The sequence below is a fragment of the Ornithodoros turicata genome, chromosome 3 (genome assembly GCF_037126465.1).
Source record: "Ornithodoros turicata isolate Travis chromosome 3, ASM3712646v1, whole genome shotgun sequence".
Lineage (NCBI taxonomy): Eukaryota > Metazoa > Arthropoda > Arachnida > Ixodida > Argasidae > Ornithodoros > Ornithodoros turicata.
In genome coordinates this window covers 8,877,490-8,898,226 of record NC_088203.1, presented here as the reverse complement: position 1 = coordinate 8,898,226, position 20,737 = coordinate 8,877,490, and the positions used below count along the sequence as shown (strand labels likewise).

The 20,737-nt window shown below is 46.8% G+C and overlaps 2 protein-coding genes across 4 annotated transcripts; one reads left to right on the top strand and one right to left on the bottom strand.

Moving 5' to 3' along the window:
• The first annotated feature begins 4 nt into the window (after nt 1-4).
• On the top strand, nt 5-12,576 carry LOC135387968 (hairy/enhancer-of-split related with YRPW motif protein 1-like). Of its 2 annotated transcripts, none has more exons than XM_064617212.1 (6): nt 5-138; nt 3,330-3,411; nt 7,458-7,559; nt 8,234-8,504; nt 8,985-9,253; nt 11,941-12,576. In XM_064617212.1, the coding sequence occupies exons 1-6, from the start codon at nt 92-94 to the stop codon at nt 12,346-12,348; spliced, it is 1,179 nt and encodes a 392-aa protein (XP_064473282.1). In that variant the 5' UTR covers nt 5-91; the 3' UTR covers nt 12,349-12,576. The 2 variants fall into 2 exon arrangements, with proteins under 2 accessions (XP_064473282.1, XP_064473283.1); XM_064617213.1 differs by having other exon boundaries at nt 97-138; nt 3,330-3,567.
• LOC135387967 (WASH complex subunit 1-like) lies at nt 12,569-20,635 on the bottom strand. 2 transcript variants are annotated; one of them, XM_064617210.1, is made up of 9 exons: nt 20,566-20,635; nt 20,129-20,363; nt 19,867-20,063; nt 19,717-19,800; nt 18,278-18,492; nt 17,354-17,609; nt 14,107-14,206; nt 13,946-14,027; nt 12,569-12,804 (listed from the first exon to the last, which is right to left on the bottom strand). In XM_064617210.1, the coding sequence occupies exons 2-9, from the start codon at nt 20,360-20,362 to the stop codon at nt 12,659-12,661; spliced, it is 1,314 nt and encodes a 437-aa protein (XP_064473280.1). In that variant the 5' UTR covers nt 20,363; nt 20,566-20,635; the 3' UTR covers nt 12,569-12,658. The 2 variants fall into 2 exon arrangements, with proteins under 2 accessions (XP_064473280.1, XP_064473281.1); XM_064617211.1 differs by having other exon boundaries at nt 20,570-20,635.
• Between the last annotated feature and the right edge of the window lie 102 nt (nt 20,636-20,737).

Here is a 20,737-nt window from a genome sequence, read left to right as displayed (position 1 = left end):
CCGACGGCGGCACGTGAGCGTCGGCGTGACGCGCCGCGTGACCAGCCGCCGCAGTGCGTGCGCCGCTGTCGTGGTCCATCGGGAGTTCGGCATGGACGCCTGGGAGGAAGCGCTGCAGCAACGGCTCAAGATGGAGAGGTGAGTGCACGTGATGATGCTCGTCTTCGAGGTCGCCTCAATGTCAGTAGACGAACAGCGCTAGAGCAGACGACAGATCCATGTCTGCTAGCAGACGAGAATACGTCCCGTACTTGGTTTCCTGTTTCGCGGGAGGGGCACGCCAGCGCTTACCGGAACCGAGATTTTTCAACCACTTGCTCCCCCCCCCTCTTTTTTTTATATTTTTGTCCCTAACTAACAGGGCAAAACGCTTGCGAGATGTAAACTAAACGAAACGATTACATTTTTCTTGGTAGAAACAAAGTGACGTCAGCGTCTGCACTCGTCTGCTATCGTTCAATCGTTCGAGGACCATTCCTCGTTAACGAGCAAAAGTTTGTTTTTTATTTTATTTTATTTTTATTTTCGGTCGTACCCCGACATCGGAGACGACTTCGCTCGGGGGCACTAGCCTGCAGGTAGACGGGATTCCCAGTTTCGGGTCACATCACGAAGCCACCCTCAGGGACGGTCCTGACGTCAGCGGCAACTACGATAAGCGCGGCGAACAGGGAAAAAATGTGCCCGTCAACAAGCGCTCACGGTAAACAAGCCTCAAGGCCTGCATTCAAGCAAACAAGCAACAGCGCTGCTGCTGCTCTGTAGAGCGGGTCATTAACGGTGCGGTGGAAACTGCCTATGCAGAAAATCCACGCACATGTTTGGTTTTTTCCTGGAAGCTGGTCGAGGTCGCAGCTGTGCTCACACTCTACCATTACATTATCCACCTGTAATCCGGGCAGTCTTGCCAAGCCCGCGGTTTTTGGCCGTCTCAAATAATATGAATAATGAAGCAAATTATGGTAATGTAGTGGCCAGTGGTCATCAGCACAATACAGACTTCGAAGTTTTGAAAATGTGGCAACACGTTGTGTAAACTTTGGACTTTGCTATCTAACTGTGCAGGTCTCTCTGCACTCAGACAGTGTATATCTATGAGGTCAACAGTCCATCAGCACGTGTCCCGAAAGATATCTTAGATATTTTTTTACGCCGCGCACCGAAATGGGGTGTGGTATAGTTTCGAGATGATTCTGTGGCTCAGCTGACGTAAGTAAAATACACGAGAGGTGTTCAAAAACATATCACGTGGACGGCAGATTAGATCAATAAAAAAGGTTGGACGTCGTGCCAAGTATGATCCTATCCGATAGTCGTCGCATTAGCATTATTTTGTTTTTCCGTCTGGACCTTGGAAATGGCTCCAGACTTAAAACGCCGGGTAGCATTTATATGTCACACGTTTTTCCTTGTATGGAGACATAATCTGATGGAACATTGTTTGATATATATCCTTTCCGTTCTAAACATTTGATGAGCAAAAATAAAACGTGTACATTTTTTTTTTTCCTGCAGCATAGGCAAATTGGTTGTCTTCTCCGCAGGGAAAACATGCGTATTAAAGATAAAAAAGAAACCGCTGATGATCCTTTTGGATGTACACGATAGGAAGAACAGCGGCAAAAAGCCCCTAATTTTCCCCCTTCTATGGTCCCAGGGATTTCCCCTCCATCAGGATATTAAATCGTCGGAGTAGTTTCATTTGTTCACGTCCTAAATGTGAATTTCGAGGTACCAGAATCATGAGTCAGGGTGCATGTTTTGATGATGTTGGCAGGTCTTGTAGACCTAGGTTACACATTTAACTCATTAGGTTGTTGCACTGCTCTGCGACAAGACGACCTTTTTCTGAGGCCATTTACAAACGGTTTCTCGATGTGGAAATATATTTATAAATATATATTAAATTATATTATACAATCAAACTCCTTTACAACGAAACTCAGGGGACAGCAAAAAAAATTTGCAGTAAAAGTATTTTCGTTAAAAAGAATGTCCATTATTGGACCTATAGGCTCCAGCGGGACCGTAAAAAAATTTGCTGTAGTGGTATTTTCGTTAAAAAGGTGTTCGCTATAAAGGAGTTTGACTGTCATAATAAATTATATAATATATATGTTATATAATTAATAATAATATAATTAAATTATATAATAAATTATATTATATATAATTTTTTATACATGTGGGAAAAGCAACCACTTAATCCTCCCCCTACATTCCCTCGTATAACTCCTAGCCAACCTGAAACGAATTGGACAGGTGATGAGCAGTTGTCACAGCTTTATGGTAAACCCACACCTGCAGTGTACATCCAGGTGCAGTGTGCCCTTTCTCTCTCTGGGAGACACTTATTCCTCTAAGCGTTTTCTTTGACGTACAAATATGGGACGTCTTAGTGAGTGCACACATCTCTTGCTGCACAAATATTACAGTTTAATGATGGCAGAGGGTGGCCATAGTTTCCAGGTTTGCGCTCCGTATATTACCCATACTGTCAGACATTCCTTTTTTAAGGAAAGACTAAAAGTAAAAAAACTCTAAAAGTAAAAGACTCCAGCTTTTACGAAGGTTCTGTTATTTCTAAGGGCTCTGAACTTGATGTTTTCTGTACATTCAAAGCGGAAGTACAGCAGCTTTGTCGAGTGGATTGCAAATTTGCGAGGTATTCCGTAGCAGACGACCGTAACAGACGCAGATGCTGTCGTCTGCTGAGTGAGCAGTATCAACACCACCTAGATAGAGAAAGCCTGCCCACTCGTCGACCTGACGTAACAACTAAGAGTCAGCCAATCAGGATCGTGTTTTCAATGGCCGTAGCCAATCACAATCGTGCTTTCAGTAGTCGTAGCCACGGAGACGAACCGCCGTCGTCTGCGAGTGGTGATTGAATGTGCCCGTGTACTGAATAGGGAAAACTTTAAAATAAAGCACAAAACAGTCCCCATATCTTTCTCAAAAGCGTATTGCACATTTTGTCTGCAGATTTAAGTCTGCAGGTTCGAAAGGTGCAATCACTTGCGAGTTCTTGAATTCGCGGAACGGGGAATCGCAGCAGTAACGGACGAATTCTGACTATATATGTCCATGTAGCGAAGGAGGGAGAGAAGGCAATAGGCGGGCCTTCTGTATCCAGGTGGCGTTGGCTGCACCACTTTAACTGCAGCTAAATATCCTCCGGAAACCTCCTGAGCATTTTTATTCCGGCACGAGCACTCCCAACCTTACAAAGCCCATGAAGTGACCTCTAGCTTCATCTCACCACCCATATCCTTCGGACAGATTGGAAAGAGACGCAGGCCGACGCGACGTATCTGTTGTGCTTTCAGGACCCTCAATTTTTCTACGCTGGGTGCCGGAGGAGGTGACCCGGACGAAGAGCTGGGCTTCGGTCGCAAGAAGCCCGCCCGAGTGAGTGACGTTGTCGCGTACTGGACACCCTCGCTGTTGCAGAAGCCGTAACGCCTGCAGTCCAAGCTGCGCCTCCGCTTGGTCCGAGAGTGTTACCGCTTCTTCAATGCGAGATTCCCCACCAGGCATGATGCACCATTGGCCAGCCTTATGGGGGTCAGTATGCGAAAACACCAACACACTTATTACTGTCGTGTCTGCTTATCTGCCTGTCTCTATCTAGCTATACCATACTGGATACATATACATATATATACACACACACACACAGGGGATCGTACTTTTGAAATAGACTACGGATTTTAGGGGTCATAGAGAAGGGGATATCCCCGTAACAAAGAGGGTGCTCTTTCTGTCCAGTGGACCGGTCCTCTCTCTTGTGTTTTTTTTTTTTTCTTTTTTTTTCTTGCGTTTGAAGGAACTACGAGATGTCCCGAAATTGAGAAATATGCCTCGTCTCTTTTGCGGGATGAGTTTTGGGGATGGGATGGGATGGGATTTGGTTGTGCGGAATAAAATACCCCTGTCACGCACCACCCTCTCTCCAGCGTGACAACGTTAAAAGAGTGAGGGATGATTTAATATCCTTCGATTCTTTTCCAACTACGTCTCGGTAATGGTTTGGACGAGCCGGGCTGACGGTGGTGCCACCTGCTTGGGATTCTCGGTCTGCACGTAACCCTTGGACTGCATCGCGATAAAAGTCATCCCTATGAAAGGGAAGAGAGGCATTTTGAGGTGACTTCTCGGTTTTTGGACACCCCGTATTCCTCCTCTATTAAAGGCTTTGTTCGTTTTTTCTTAATGTCTTTAAATGTCTTCTTGTCCAGTCTTGTCGGTGCATTTGTTGGGGCTGGTATTATATGGTTCTGAGTGGGGGACACGTCACCAGCATATACGGTTTGGATGTCGGCAACAATTTACATATAAGCACCGAAACGGATGCCGTGTAGGTATGATTACGCATAATTGTGTCTGTCTACGGTGTAAAAAACAAAAAAAAAAAAAAAACAGCTAGCATATTTGGCTCAGCAAGTCGAGTTTCTCATAAGTACGTCATTTATTTATGTCGTTTCAATTTTCTATTTAATTGATCGTTTCATTTTTACAGTGTTGTATAACCAGGCAGAAGTAAATTGGCCCCCTGCCTAATGGTTATCGCATAAAGCTTCGTCTTTAACTGATCATCTACACTTGTTCTGCACAAGTTGGAAAGCCGAGATGTCTGTACACTGCTCATAGCCACAGTTGCTTCGGGGCGCTAAAACTGAATAAAGAAAATATATTAAATAGGCGTATATACGTTTCTAAAAAAAGGTCACCAATTGAAGAAAGTAGGCGTTGCGAGCATTACTGGGGCAACCTCCCGTCCGCGAGCACTGCACTGGCGCGTAGAGTCTATCTATCCTCCTTTTTGCAGAAAGAATGGGGTCATAAAACGCAAATAAACAACGTGCCCCAAAGAAAAGAGAGAGAAAAGAGACCTTTCCTTTCAATAAATATATATTCCCCCCCCCCCCCCCAAAGAAAAGAGGTGGGATAAACAAACAAACAAACATGCGTGCGTAAGAAAAATGGGCCATATATATATTTTGTTTCCTTTAACAACAACAACAACCGATGAGTCGTCGCCGTCGTCGCCCGTGGAAAGCGAGCAAGGGGCGAGAGAGAGAGAGACGGATCGGAGTCACCATCGACCGCTGGCGAAAGGTCGGCCGCTAGCGCAAGGTCGGGCGACAGTCTCGTGACCGGAACTGCAGCCTCCGCCTCCGCATTCATCGATCTTACACCTCCCCGTGCGACATAATCTAATTTTTCTGTCTCTCTAGATTTTTTTTTCTTTTTCTCTCTCTCTCTCTCTGAAATGCCATCGTTTGTAAGAAAATGGGGGAAAAAAAAAAGAAAGAAAAAGACTCTCCCTTATCGATGTTGATGCAGGCGTGCGCTTGTAGCGACGATGCGTGGAAAGCGCTTAGAGGAAAGGAGGTGGTGGTGTTGCGGGAATCCGACACCGGGGTCCGAAAAAGGCGGCGCGCGGCAGAAATAGAGGCGGCCGACTGACGCGTGCCACGCACGTGGATGGGGCGGTGGCTACACGGGGAGAGAGTGTGAGAGAGATATGGAAACAACATGCAGGAAGCGACGTCGCTGTCTGCAAAAGAAAAAAAAAGCGAAGATCGAGATTACCACTCTGGAGGAGTTGTGCGACACATGCTTCTGCAAGGCAGGAAAATAGACGAGGAAAAACGCGCAAAAGGTGTAATTTTTTTGTGATACTATCACATGATCTCTTCTGTGGATTCTCGGATGATTTTGGAAATTTGCCCCCAAGATTCAGAAGTATGGGGATGTCCATCTCTCCATGCGGTCACAAATGGATATGGAAGCTAACTGGTTAACTTACCATGAATAGGGCGTCCCTGTGCAGAGGACATGGAGTCCAGTTCAAGGGGCAGTGGAAGTGATGGAACGATCTCAATATTCTTCGAGTGGATATCCCATATATATTGATATATATCCCGATATATTGATACATAGTGATATATGTATATAGTCGGAGTATTGATGAAGTATCTATTTTTAATCCCTATGTTAACCGATATTTATCGCTACTCATTATTTTTCATTTTATTCCATTATTTTTGCACCTCTGGGCAGCACGGCCAATTTGCTTTTCCCTGTGGCAACGCTGTGACACAATTTCTCTGTCAAGTCTAGCAGAAATCTTCGAAAATGACTTTAGCATGTCTTGAAGCGACAGTCTGCGCCTAAAACTGAAGCTGAGAAAACTACGTCTCGGGCGTCCCCGCAATGCTCAGAGCCAACGTGCAAGATATTTAAACTACATTTTTAAATGCGATCAATTATTTCTAACAGATTTTATAACCAGAGGCTTGGCTGCTGTGACATTTTCTATTCGCTCCTGCGAAACTGTCTCGAACTGGCATCCAGCAAAAGCATCCCCATCTTAGTCACAATGCCTGCATCCATACCAAGCGTCTTGGACTGAGCATCTTTTGTTCTTTTTCTTTATTCCGGTGATGCGCTTGTGTTTGTTTTCTCGTTATTTTAAACACCAGGTGAGAAGAGCACAACAACCCAGGCGGTCAGGTAGAGTATGGGAAGCGCCAAACTGAGGTATGATCGTGGCACACACCCGGTTTGCTACACTCGGCAGTTCTTTTCAGTTGAGGCAGGAAAAGGAGGGGCGGGGTTGTGTTAAGTCAACGTCACCTAATAAAGAAAGCCTGCTTGTTGCCTCACCTTCTTCCCTCACCATGTGGACCTCACGCGCCTACTAAATTATGACAACCATGTCACAGGTGTCGCATTTGGAGGTGGCGCTACTCATTGGCCTGGTTATTGCTTCCTAAATTTCTACACTTTGTTGTCGTTGCGCCACTAAACTCCCAATCATCATCATCATCATCGATTTCTACAATACTTTACTTCAGCCCACTTTAGTATTTTTGTTGAAGTGGTGGATGTCCCACGGAAGATGCTTCTTTCTAAAGTTGATTATCATCATCATTCTACACGTTTTCATAGGAGCTGTTGCTGTCGTCTGCTACGGTGGTCGTATGTCCGCTTCTGCACGTTCAGAATTCAAATTTCCGTTGTCCAATCACGATGTAGAGATCTCGCGGGCCGATGTGAAGCGCTCCTAGCAGATCGTGCGGACGAGCTCCTCATACGGATTGCCGATTATGACATGGTCGTTATAATCTAGTAGGACGTGGTGGACACACAGCGTCAGGATGTCGTCTGCTTCAGCCAATCGCCACAGACGATTTCAAAGAGAGGGTTTCTGTGGCTACCAGTGGCTATCCATGCGGCTCCTGGCGGATCGTCTTCATAGCTTCCCGAGTTCCTGAGTGGCGGGCTCTTAAATGACTGTGTCACATCGTTTAAGCGTTGAGGCTTTCTTCATCTAGGTGGCGTTGGTTAAGCACCTATGGCAGGCCAAGTGCTTCCTTTCTTCCCCTGCATGCTGGGATTTTACGAGGCCAGGCTGTGAGGCTGCCCCTGGGGGGCTCTCCTCGCAGGATCCAATGTCGCACCGCATCATCGAGAAGCGTCGCAGGGATCGGATGAACAACTGCCTGGCTGACCTCAATCGCCTCCTGCCCACCGCCTATCTCAAGAAGGTATGTCTGCTTCTTCGCTTCTTTCAGTGGTTCTCGCATGGGAAAAAACCTGATAGCCGTATTCTTAAATGATCCTCGCCACACTCACCTGTTAATGCAGGAAGGAAGCGCTCCTCAACTTGAGGGAGCCTTTGGGATTCAGTGACACACCCTAACGATTGCTTCAGCGATCCTCCTTCACTCCAGCTCTAATCTGGTCTCCATGCACCTTTCATGCCACCTCAAAAATGTAAAATGCTATATTGAAAAACAGAATTACGGTGCAGAAAATGAACATAGAAATTTTTTAAAAATTTAAACCAACATATTATGTGCTGTCATAAAGCTGTTTGCAACTTGTAGAACAAATTTGATAGAATTGTGTAAATGCAGGCTAGCTGGTGGATAAATGTGGCGCTCAGGCTTGCATATCATGGGGTAGAACAAATTTTCTGAACTCTGCGAACAACTTGCTGCACCCACCAAACTTGACTCGAGGAATGCTCAGCATCAGCAGCACCTCGAGGAAAGGGTGGAGGATTTTGTCCGCTTGGGGGCCCTTCGAGTCCAGGTCGAGCTTAGCGCTAAACCGGTCCTAGGTGGAGGGTTGAGTCGAGGATCGTTTAAGAATACGGCTGTGAGGACCACCACCTTCTTAGGTTCACACTACGGTTCCATGTCTCTTCCTCCTACAGGGCCGGGGGCGCATAGAGAAGACGGAGATAATCGAGATGGCTATCAAGCACCTCAAGCACCTGCAAGCGCATGCCTGCAGGGATCCCGGGACCTGCGAGGTAGCCCAGCGCATCGAAACGGATCACCAACTGCAGTTCCGGCTAGGCTTTCAGGAATGCATGTCCGAAGCGGCCAGGTTTCTTGTTGAGACAGAGGGCCTTTACAATGGAAGGGATGATGTTTGTCTACGACTTGTGGCTCACCTACAGAAGCACTTTGACAAGTTGGCTGGTGAGCTGAATTGTTATATCTGGTCCTAAGGCATTGTGCAAGACCAGGGATTCTGCATTTTTGCAACACTCCCCCCCCTGAAATTTCTCGGGTGACCCCACCCAGCTCGGCCACCAACACGTTCTGGTAGTGAGTCCGGCGCAGCGAATTACATCCTGTACTGTCAAGCCTTTGCTGTAGGACCACAGTCATGCAGATGATCGTACCATGCATTTGTCCAAAATCATTTGAAAGTGACTGTTCAATGCATATATTGTGCGCATGTACGAGCAAAAATGCGTGCGGGCACGCAAACTCAAGAACCATTTGCGCCTAACTCAATCAAGCGAGGTATTCTGCTTTTTTTCGTCTAAGGTTTTCACCTTTGGTTGCTAGGTATTCATTGAGCTTCGTGAGACAACAAATATAGTGCTCCACGTGAATTTCCTCTGAAGCGTCTTACTCTCAGTATCTGAGGCCAAAGGCTGGGTCCTGTTCCAGGATCAGCAACGTGTTGTCCTTCGGAGGAACACTCGATGGGGCCGCCGGAAGAGATGACACCCACAATTAAGGCGCCCAAACCAGAGCCCTGTGGTGGAGTCCCGGCACTTTTGGTACCCTCTCCTCCAAGTCCACTTGGAAGTCCCCCGAGCAGCCCCACCATGAGCACGGAGGAGAGTTCTTACAAGTTCAAGAACACCATCAAACATCGGTTTCAGGCAGACCAGCGCCAGGGAGCCGAGGCAGAACGCAGGCGTTCTTATTCTCAGGTAGGTCACACCCACATCATAAATAGAGCCTGAAGTTTTAGGGCTTAACCCAATTCTTCCCCGAATTTGCACCACGAATTGAAGGTTGCCTCTTTAGGGCAAATTACCCTCACTGAGACGTCTGTGGGAATGCACACTAACTTGTTTGGCAGCAAACACAGCTACTTCACCATTTGTACCCAACCAGTTTAAGTTAATTAGGGTAACTGAGCCCGATTTCTCCCCGAATTTAGCGTGCTTGAAGGTTTTTTCACACGGATTTGCATGAATTTAGAGCACATGAGAGAACTGATGTTCTGAGGCTGGAACAACATAGAAGGGACAATCACATACAAGGCCTCAAGTTGCCTAAGAAATTAACGATGGAAGTCACTGAAAAGGTTAGCCAGCTGTAGGACTCGAACCCACATCTTCTGGATCACCGGTCCAGGGCGTGTTAGCTTAGCTCAATTTGTAAAGCCCTGGACCGGTAATCCAGAAGATGTGGGTTCGAGTCCTACAGTTGGCTAACCTTTTCAGTGACTTCCACCTTTCATCGTTAGAGCACATGTTTATTTAACCGATTTTTACTCCCTGAATTTAGAAAAAAATGTTTCCCGAAAACTTCAGGCTCTAATCATAAACGTCTAACCCTCCGTTCCATACCCACCTTGAATTTTCTAACAAATTCCTTCGTACACAGTGGAAGCACCTTTCGTGTCAGTGTTGTAGTGGAAGGACAAGAATCAAAGGGTGACCCTGTACCCAACATCTGCATTTCTGTGGTTCCACCTGTACTGAATACAAGTTTCTGATACCATATTTACTCACATATTGGATGCACTCACATATGGAATGCAACCCCGCCAACTTGAGCGCTGAAATGCTAGCTGGTACTTTTTTTGTTCCCCGCATAATGAATGTCGGGAACAATATTGGCCAGCGTATTGCTCTCGCGGAGGCCGCTCGCAGTCGACGAGAACGAGCGCCGGGCGTCAGAGCGGTGAACGACAAATGTGACGAACAGAAGAGTACCGTATTTGTACTCTAATCTGACGAGCACCTTTTTAGAGATCTCTTTACTTTTTTTGTAAAAATAAGGTGATGATGATGATGATGATTCGGGTTTTCATGGCGCATAAGCAACGACGGCCATAATGTGAAAATAAGGGATGTGCGTTACAATCCGGGACGACCGCGGCAGATGGCGCGGAGGGAGGTTGAAAACGCGCAGCATCCCCCACTTTAGTCGCGTTCACGTGGCGAAGGTTCTCCCGAAGATAGTGATCTCCATTCCCCGTCCTCTCCGTTTGTCACGTGTTGCAAAGCCAAACCACGCGTCCCGAGGTATTCCCAAAGATAGCGATCTCCATTCCTCGTTCTCTTCGAAGATAGCGATCGAGACCTTGACTGTTCCTCTGCCCGTTTTTTTTTTAACCATCAGTTACGTTGAAGCAAGGGGGGAGCCCACTACAAGGCCGTGTTTAAGCGGAAAGCAATCGACTTTGCCAAAGAAAATGGGAATCACGGCGATAGAATCATGGGAATCTTGGCGACGAGAATTCTCTCAACAAATGTGACATTACGAACACGCTTGACGGCACGGAATATGACATGCCGTGGTGTATTGAAAGTGAGTGACGACTCTATGTACTTTTGTTACTGTTACAGTCAAACTCCTTTACAACGAAACTCGGGGGACAGCAAAAAAAAAAATCGCAGTAAAGTGTATTTCGTATTTTCGTTAAAAAGGATGTCCATTATTGGACCTACAGGGCTCCAGTGGGGCCGCAAAAAAAATTGCTGTAGTGGTATTTTCGTTAAAAAGGTGTTCGCTATAAAGGTGTTTGACTGTACCTACCTCTTCCCTCGTGTTTACGGCATATTTTTGCCCCGTCAAGGATGATGCACGTTAGACTCGGGGGCGATATAGGCGGGGGCGAAGATAGAGGGGCGCGTCAAGATAGAGTCTGTAAATAGAGTCATTTCGCATCTTGGTAGGTGCACGTTTGACCAACGCCACCTAGGTAGAGAAAGCCTGCACATTGCCTCCTCTCCATCTTTCAATTGAGAGTCAGAATTCGTCCGCTAACGCAATCCACCGTTCTGCGAATTCAAGAACCCGCAAATGGTCGCAGCTCCCTGCAGACCTAAATATTTAGACAAAAAGAGGCTTTCTAGAAAATCTGTTTTGAGAAAGATTGAGACCGTCTTGCGTTTCATTTCCAAGTTTTCCCATTTAGTACGCGGGGACGTTCAATCGCAACTCGCAGACGACGGTGGTTCTTCTGCATGGCCACGACCGCTGAAAGCACGTTCGTGATTGGCTAGGGTCGTTGAAAACACAATCCCGATTGGTTGACTCTTAATTGCTACGTCACGTCGACGAGCGCGCAGGCTCTCTGTATCTAGGTGGTGTTGGTTTGACTCGAGCATGTACGGTATTTCATCCACAGTTGATGGAATGGAATACGATTTGGTGCGGGAGAATTGCGACGTTCGATTCCGGGGAGATGGCCCCAGATATCTCGGAATAAAACGAGAGTCGAGTGTACCCAATTTCCCCCCCGTGTACCCTCACTGGCGATGTATTTTTGGGTTAAAAAAATGTGCATCCCATATGCGAGTGAATGCGGTGGGGAATGCACAACGCAGATGATAAGCTGATATCACGATCACAATTCTTGGCCACTGCTTGTCCACTGCAGGGCACAATAATGCGGGTTCCCAGTCCAACACGAGACACAGTCTCTGCACCGCCCCCAGAGAACGGCGCGGAAGCCTCGTGGGACACCGAATGGAGTCGCTCGTCTCGCGACAGCAGCCCTTCTGCCTCCGAAGCGGACCACGTGGGGTTGGCGGGAGTGCCCGCGTTCGCCCTGCACCCACGTGGAGCCTACTACATTCCCCTCGCCCTCGAACCCACCCTGGTTGCTCCCCTGTGGAACAGCTTGCCCGAGGGGCCCCCAGCCCTCCATCCGGTGAGCATATCCGTCAACTTTGGAGTGTGCCGTCGAAGACTACCATCCGCAGGGGGGGCCTCGTGGCCCCCAATGCACCCGTGGCCTCCGGCGCCGCACCCTGTGGACCACAGAACGCACAACGGGAGGGCGTAGTGACGCCTCTGTGCAGCCCGGAAGAGCGAGTGACTGCAAACTTGTTTCTACGTTAAAAATATGTAAATAGTAACGCGTTGTTGACAGTTTTGCCAAGTGGGCATCTGGTTTGTTTTGAGAACGTAAGTTATTCAGCCTCAGGAGATGCCTTCTACGGTTACAGACTTGGATGCATACCGTTTGCTAGTCCCGCAGTACGTTGAAGAGAATTAAAGCTATAACTTGTTTTGCGACGTTGTATTTTTTCTCAAACAGTAAATTTGTGAAACAACATGACAGCATACTATTCTTTGTGACGTGTAACGGAGCCTCAGTCGGAGTCGTTCCAGCCTTCGTCCGTTCCTGTGGTGTCTCCGCCGTCGTCCTCGGGCGGTGCGGGGATCATACTCACCATCCTGTCGAGGGGTGACTTGAAGGTTTCTTTCTCTTTTGGACTGCTTTCCCTTTGGTTGGCCCCTGTACGATTATCGCGGGTATCATTAATGTGGTTCACATTGTGTGTAAAATGTGGGTGAGACTGGCATGGGCCTGCGTCAACATCACTTAGACACAGAAAGACGGCTTAATCAATGCCACCTAGATATACAGAAGGCCTGCTTATTGCCTCCTCTCCCCCCTTCGCTATGTGGACATATACATATAGTCGGAATTCGTCTGCTCCTGCGATTCGCCGTTCTCCAAATTCAGGAGCTCGCAAATGATTGCAGCTAATTTGGAATCTGTAGACCTGAATGTGTCGACAAAAAGTGCAACACGCTTTCCAAAAAAACAGTCTTGAGAAAGATATGGGCCCGTTTTCTCATTTAGTACGCGGGGACGTTCAATCACTACTCGCAGACGACGGTGGTTCGTCTCCATGGCTACGACCGCTGAAAGCACGTTCGTGATTGGCTATGGCCGTTGAAACAAGGATCCTGATTGGCTGACTCTTAGTTGCTGCGTCACTTCGACGAGTAAGCGGGCTTTCTCTATCTAGGTGGTGTTGGCTTAATGCTCCCTCTTGCTTTCAGCTTGTCTCCATAGCAACGGCCACCTTATGCCTGTCGTGATTGGTGGATCCTTAATGATCCTTAATACGTCACACCGTTTAAGAGGTGGCATTGGCCGGGCCCTACATCACAGCGCCTTTACTCTCAGGGACTTCCTTTTACTACACCAAAGAACAACAATAAAAATTGAATGATGACTAAAATGAACTGCCCAACTGCTTTAAATATTCAGTGAACAAGAGCACAAATAACAAAAGGAGCTTCAGGGTAGCCTGCTATGGACTCCAAGACTGAAGAACCAGGTCAATCCAGTCTGTATACAGATTTCTTTTCCTTCACAATAACACAGTAAACCCTCGTTATAACGAGGGCAACAGTGTTGAGAAAAAATTCGATATGAACAGCAATTTGACAAATATTAGGCATTTCAAATACGAATAGAATATTTTCAGTATATTCGATTCGCTGATTTTATATTCGTCTCCTGGTAACGAGCCTCCACTAGCGAAACGCACACAATAGACAGCTGAAATTTTACGTCATAAATCCGTGTACAGGGCGATCCACCAGCCACGATAGAAATTCACAGTAAACCTGAAAACCCTCACCTGAAATGCCCTTTCGACGTAGCTGTAGCTTGCTTCGCAGGTCCGACATCAGGTCGCCACCTGGTTCAACCTTCGGAGCAGCCTTGCCAATCGGAAAGAGATTGATTGATTGATTGATTGATTAATTGCTTCAAAATGTTCCGAGTCCTCGTAACTCGTACCTTTTCACGCCGTTGACCTGCACTGCGGAGTTTCGGCCGACCTCCAGCTTGCCGAATGGACTCTAGCAGACTGGCTCTTGCATCATTGACCGGTTCTGCACTGCAAGATAAGTAAGACCCCGGTTTTCTGCTGTGGCAAATTCGAAATTATGCGGCAACGACTCGTAAATTCTGAGATTTTCCGCAGCAAGCAGTCAATGGCTGCTTGAAATTCTGAACACTTTACTTACCGTTGGATAATTAGGGCCTGACTTTTTCGGGTTTTATTTTTGGCCAAATTCGGGGGGTAAATATCGGGTGATATTTTTCATTCGAAAATTCGGGTGTATTCGGGTTAAATCCCGTTATGGCATATTCTGTCGTCAGGAATTCGGGTGATTTTTTTTTGTTTAATAAAAATTTGTCTTAACATGGAACTAATGTTTAGCAATGTTGTCAAACTTTATTTTAATGCACGCTTATGAGTGTGCCACGCGACCCGGATGTTTTCGGGTAGATTCAGGTTAAACCCGAATTTTGCAGATTTTGTTCGGGGGGTAAATATCGGGCGGATACGGGTTTAACCCTAAAAAGTCAGGCCCTATGGATAATGTGGGAACAAAAAATATGTTGTAAAGTTACAGATTCGAAGCACTGTTGTGGCTCAGCGTTATACATACATGATATCTTGCGTTCTCCTCTGACAAAGAATGCTGTCTGTCGTCTGCAATCATTTTATTCTTGCTGAAAGATCCTTCGGCATCTACAGAGTTTATAGGAACTTCGTAGGAAGGAGCTTACAATACATGCCCTATGGAAGCTACATCTTTAGGACACCCCTTTTTGTTTCTGGGCTGTAGGCATTATTTAAGAGTCTTTAAAGGAAAAACTCCCTAACATCAAAATCCCCCATTGCCACCACCAAACTGCAAATGGGGGGGGACGCCTTCTCTTCCTCAGGTGGAGTATGCACAATAAACTTGGGCTAACGTTATCTTAAAGCTAAACTACTATCTGTCTGTGCTGGACTGTTGTCCCTGCAGCAGGGGCATTTTCGTAAAGCGGGCTTCACCTCATGCAGGGAAGGGTCAGGTGAAGCCCGCCTTTGGGAGGTGTCGTTCATATCCTGCGAATAGTCGGATATTCGGAAATCTGAATATTGGGTACTGTAAAAGTGTTTTTTTCCCGTGTGGAAAATATTTTCTTCGAGTTTTTCGGACAAAGCTGGTTTGAGGAGTGATTCGCGATAACTTAAATTCGCGCCACAAGAATTCCGGGAGTGCTTTGCTCTTGCCTATCGTGCCGCTGTCAATACTCTGGCATATTTCGGCACGTACCAAGACATCCGTTGTTCATGGGCGGCGTTCTATGTCAATACCTTTCTTCTCCTCACAGACATGGGAGGAAAATCACTGTACAATGGCCTTTAGGGACCATGCAGGAGGCTATAGTACTGGCTGTGGGCAGGGCAGCCAACTCATATTAGCAGTTCTCATTCGTTATCACTCAGGGCAGTGGACAGTTCGGTTGAGATGTTGTACTATCGTACAGGCTGGTTTCGAGAAGGCGGAAAAAGGCATGTTGCGGCTGGTATAGTGGTATATATGTACAGTGGTATAGTGGAAGCGTGATCAATTTTCGTTTCTTTAGATCTTGCCTGATGGGATAAAACAGTCTTCTGCGGCTTGCTTAAACAACCTACGCTAAACTATGGAGCAGAAAGGGTCTTAGTAGTCACTCTATAGTGTCAAGCGCAGTTCGATTTTCGCCCTCATGTGGCCAGAGTTACCGTAATTTCACGCGTATAAGCCGCACCGCAGATAAGCCGCAGGACCCGTTTTTAGGAACGTTTTGAAAATTTTCCTGCAGATAAGCCCAACTCGCAGATAAGCCGCGGGCAATACGACGCGACTGATTTGTGCTGCAAGGGAGACCATATAGAGAAGGTCATAAACCGTGTGGTCCATACTCCGGAGTTGGCATGCTGTACAAGAAGGGGTTCAGTTCTAGTGTTCTACCCATACCGGATTGTGCCCTTATTGCGTGTTTTTCATGGATCGCTGGGTCGGTGGTATTCCAGAAGACACCAGGAAGGTCAATCTACTCGAATGTGGATGCGCCCCTGTTACGTACTGTTTGGGCATCAGCAGGGCAGTGCTGTCCCAGATACACTGTTGGTTCTTTTGTTAAAACCGGTGTATGGGGAGAATACCAAGGAAATACAGTGGTCAGATAAGCCGCACCAGTGGATAAGCCGCAGAGCGCCCGTTACAAAAAAAAGAATTGCACATAAGTGCCGCAGGTAATACGCGTGAAATTACGGTATTCGCAGGAAATTATATTCACGACTTTGGAGAAATGAGCGAAAAACGTGAAAAATAATTGCGCCCCCCCCCCAAAAAAAGAAACTCCAACAGTATTCGATTCGCTAATGAAATACTTCAAGTGATTGATACAGTCACCATCCGATTTTTTCGGACTTGGCGGGGATCGCGCAAGAGTCCGAATAATCGAGCAGTCCGAAAAAACGGATTTCGCTTCAAAATAAACTGTACTAAGCCCTAGTGGGCTGGAAAAATTTGTCAATGCTTTCCTAACGCGCTTCCAGCTCTGCCTGATAACATCAGCTTCTATTTCCCGAAGCGACATTTCGTCACTGTCAGTACACTGACAGAGGAACCGCCGTCATCAAGTGCGCAAGTCGGCTTCACCTAACGCATGCGTGCTTTAGGTGACGCTCTTTACAGCGCTGTCGCGCGACTCGCAGGCGGACAGCACGTGCTGGGACGTCGGCCAAAAAACGCAAAAGCGCTACGACAGACCTCTTCTACTCCGAGGAATGGAAAATCAACTATCACCACTGCCTATTTTTTTGCCTCAATATTTTAGTTGGTTGATTTCTTTTGATACGAATTTCAGATGATACCAACGTTTTCCGTCACCCCATGAGAGAAAAGGGCAAACGGAGTCCGAAATATCGAGCGCCGGAGCTACACGGCATCCGAAATTTTGGACGTTCTTATACATCACCTCTATGGGACCCGCGGCCGTTCCGCGAACGAGTCCGAATAATCGAGCATGTCCGAAAAATCGGTCGGCGACTGTATTTGATTCGAATTCGAGAGCTCGAATATCCGCACACCCCTAAAAATAAGGGATTCCGTTAAATTCCGCGCCAAACGAAGGATTCCGCAATAAGTTCCGGATTCCGCGATGCTTCGCGGAATCGCGGAAAACCCGTACCGACTAAATACTGTAATTCGCTTACACTGGCACCTGTTTTTCAACAGCCTGTGGCTCTTCAGTCGCTGGTGGGTCCGGAGCCACTTCCGGAAGTTCCACTTGTTCTATAACAGGAATGTGAACGACAGGAGGTGGGACTTCGGGGGGCTCGGGTTCCGGTTCCGTGCCAATTTCGCCACCCACTGCCACATCCGGCAACTCTGGTAGGTCCACTCCAGCAGGCCACGAGGGCGCGATGGGGCATTCTTGTTCTACACTGTAGGACAAGTCATCTGCCACACCTAAGAAAGAATTGCGCACGTTCGTTCACCTCATCACGTCTTTTTATTACAAGAGGAAGAAACATAAACTGAAAGACTGCAGTTGACGAAAAGCCAGTGAGTGCAAGCTCACATTCAAACGCAGACGGGCAGGCAGCGTTTCAGATAGTAACGCTAATTGCAGAGGTTCGAATTATTTAGGTAATTAAGTTAATTGGTAATTTAATTAAATAAATCGATTTAACTGCTCTAACGATACACCAAAGCGTAATGCCAAGACGCAAGATGGAATTTCTTAAGGCGGACTCATGCGGTCTAGTTAATGCTGCAACAATTTTTGTTGCATCTCCCATAGGCTCCCACGTGTCGAAAATACGACAAACTTTAATTCGCCAAAAATCAGTGGATCGTGTCGGGCCTTCAAAAATATGTCATTCCTTAGATAAACTCGGGGGGAACACGCCTATACCTGTTTCGTGTAGAAAGTTAGGGAAGTTTACGAAAACCCTGCGAACAAAAATTCCCCGTAGACTTCTTACGAAGCGAGTCCGCCTTAAGTGTCGGCCGCACAAATGATCCGAAAGACGCGAGTTCTACGTCAGCAAAGTAATCAGCGTGGACAGTTTCTACGAGCACTTTTCTTAGCAAGAAGCGAACAATATTAGATGGAGAAGAGTGAAGACACCAACCTGGAAGATCCGGCAGTGCCAGAGGAACGTCCATGACGGGAACCTGACCCAGGCCGGGATGGTAAGAGAATGTCCCCGTCTGACCGGGGCTGGCACCTTGCAGGCCCATGCTGATCGAAACAGGAGCAGCATCCAGGAACGGACCGGAGGTGAATTCTTCGACTTGCCCCTTTCGCACGATCGGTACTGGGTCTAATTCGGGGTAGTTTGTGTACCTGAAACGGAAAGTTTTCAGTTAACGGGGTCTCCCTCTGATCTATACAGGGTGCACTTTAAATAGAAATGAAGCCGCTGCAATGTTGTTAGCACGACATACTAGACTATAGCGACCACGTCATAATCGGCAAAACCAATGAGGAGTCCGTCCTCACGATCCACTAGGGGTGTGCTACCCATCGCCCCACGAAATATGCATCGTGATTGGATGATGGAAATTTGAATTTTGAATGCGCAGAAGTGGACGCAGGGTTACCGTAGCAGACGACGGCAGCAGTTCCTACGAAAACGCGTAGACATTTGGACATCCAGTGCTTGTACAAATATACTAAGGTAATCTAAAGTACAGAGTACTGTAGAAATTGAGGAAGCAATAACCGTGCCGATGAGTGGCGCCACCGCTAGCCTCCAAATGTGGCACTGGGAATGGGTCCTTATGATATGGTCGCTATTATCTGGTAGGTTGTGGTTGTTAGCAATCATGCATCATAGTTTCTGGTACTTTTCATTAAAATGTACTCTTTTTTGCGACTTATAAGAGAAAAAAAATAGTAACGAAAAACACATCTTGTTAGAAACACCCGAGTTGTCTGTTGCTCATGGTGCCCTAGACCTTTCGAACTGACACCTTAAACCACTATATTAAAGGTAATCTGTAGTCTATTAGCCAACTAATTAATTGGGTACAATGAGACGCTCAGATGGTTTTAAAGGGGCAATAAACAGGTATACGAGGCGCACCTTTTTTTAAATGCATCGTGATACGTTGCCGACGGTGAACGTTCTAAAAACCATTTTGTCTCAAAAAAGTAAATAACGGCTCAAACCGACCAAATATTCGCTGCACTCTTTCGCCATCATGCCCCGCCCTGGGATGTCCTGGCGAAAATAGCGACACATCATTTTGACGTCTCGCATCATCGGCCATTTAGAACGTGGGACGCTTATACGTTAATTTTGTCGTAATATCGAGAAGCGAGGTCAGTTCTAAACATATTCCCACTCGTCGAATCCAAGATGGCCATTTCAGAACGTACCAAAACCACTCAATATTCTATTTGACGTGATAGTGATTTGACGTGACATAATAATTGGAAAATGTTTGTCGGCCTGTTTTGTGCCCCTTTAATTGTGTTAGGGTCCTTCTTGCCGCTTGTGTTTTTAGGCCGCGCTACGCCGTAGGTTGTCGAAGCACAGCCGATAAACCTTATATTGATACTCACGGATTTTCCCACGTGTTAAAGAGTAGCAGGCTACAGACGCTGTCCGTAGAGAGCGGAAGTGGTCCGACACCTTCCAGGAGGGTCCTGTGATCGAAGGTGACATTCTAATAAATGTTCAAATATTAGGTAAACAAGCAGAAAGCACCTTACCCAGCACCTGGTGGCTCCTGTGCTGGCGTCCGAACGTTGAAAAACTGCAACTTCTCTTTGAGAACCTGCTCGTCGGGAGTGACGTGCGGCATCCGAGGTGCTCGCTGTTTCGGAAGGAAGATTTCCTCTTCTTCGTGGAATGCAGGGACATACTCTCGTACTCCTTCTGCAGCTGGGTACTTGTAACTTGAAAACACCTACGTGCAGGGCACGGATTCAGGGATAAACGCGAAATTCCTGTTGAAAATACGCAGCTTCACACCTTCGTTGCTTTGTTGGTGCCCCGTATCGAATCTATCTTAGCTCGGGCAACATCTGCTCGTGTCTGGAGATCTTTGAGACGCTCCCGCAGTTCGGCCGTACGGTTCGATATGCGTTCAGTGACGCTCCGGCTCAAGAGGTTCAATTGATCCAAGGCATCGGCAATCTGTAGCAGACATTCTTCGTGCCGCAAGTCAGAAGGAACTAACGTCGCTGTGTGAACTTGACATGGCATTCTGAAAAAAAAGAAAAAAGAATCGGAACTAGATAATTTCCTGGCTGCCTCCGCAAACAACAACATGCACGGATGGATCAGCTGAATGGCTTCTGTGGGTAATGATGGCCCCAAAACAAAATAAATGGGTCCAACAATCGCAGAATCCAGCATCATTATTTTGCACTTCGCTGCGTTTAATTAATGTAATTTCAATCACATACGCGCCTGGTTATCTGTCTTGTTAGCTTCGAAATCCTCCTCCCACAAACAGCAAACCAAAACTAACTCGCGCAAGTGATGTACAGCAGCGAGTTTCAAGTTTTCTTTCAAACCCATTGTTTATTGTAAAGTTGTAAAAAAATCCGCATAGCTAATAAATTACGTATTTTTAGC

What these genes read in the sequence shown, in the direction of transcription:
- LOC135387968 (XM_064617212.1), top strand. Translation starts at nt 92, where the DNA reads ATGGACGCCTGGGAGGAAGCGCTGCAGCAACGGCTCAAGATGGAGAG. An exon ending in CAACGGCTCAAGATGGAGAG is followed by an intron (nt 139 to 3,329) that starts GTGAGTGCACGT and finishes TTGTGCTTTCAG; the next exon opens with GACCCTCAATTTTTCTACGC. An exon ending in CCACCGCCTATCTCAAGAAG is followed by an intron (nt 7,560 to 8,233) that starts GTATGTCTGCTT and finishes TTCCTCCTACAG; the next exon opens with GGCCGGGGGCGCATAGAGAA.
- LOC135387967 (XM_064617210.1), bottom strand. Translation starts at nt 20,362, where the DNA reads ATGCCATGTCAAGTTCACACAGCGACGTTAGTTCCTTCTGACTTGCGG. An exon ending in GCACCAACAAAGCAACGAAG is followed by an intron (nt 20,064 to 20,128) that starts GTGTGAAGCTGC and finishes CCCTGCACGTAG; the next exon opens with GTGTTTTCAAGTTACAAGTA. An exon ending in CAGGTCAACGGCGTGAAAAG is followed by an intron (nt 14,028 to 14,106) that starts GTACGAGTTACG and finishes CCGATTGGCAAG; the next exon opens with GCTGCTCCGAAGGTTGAACC.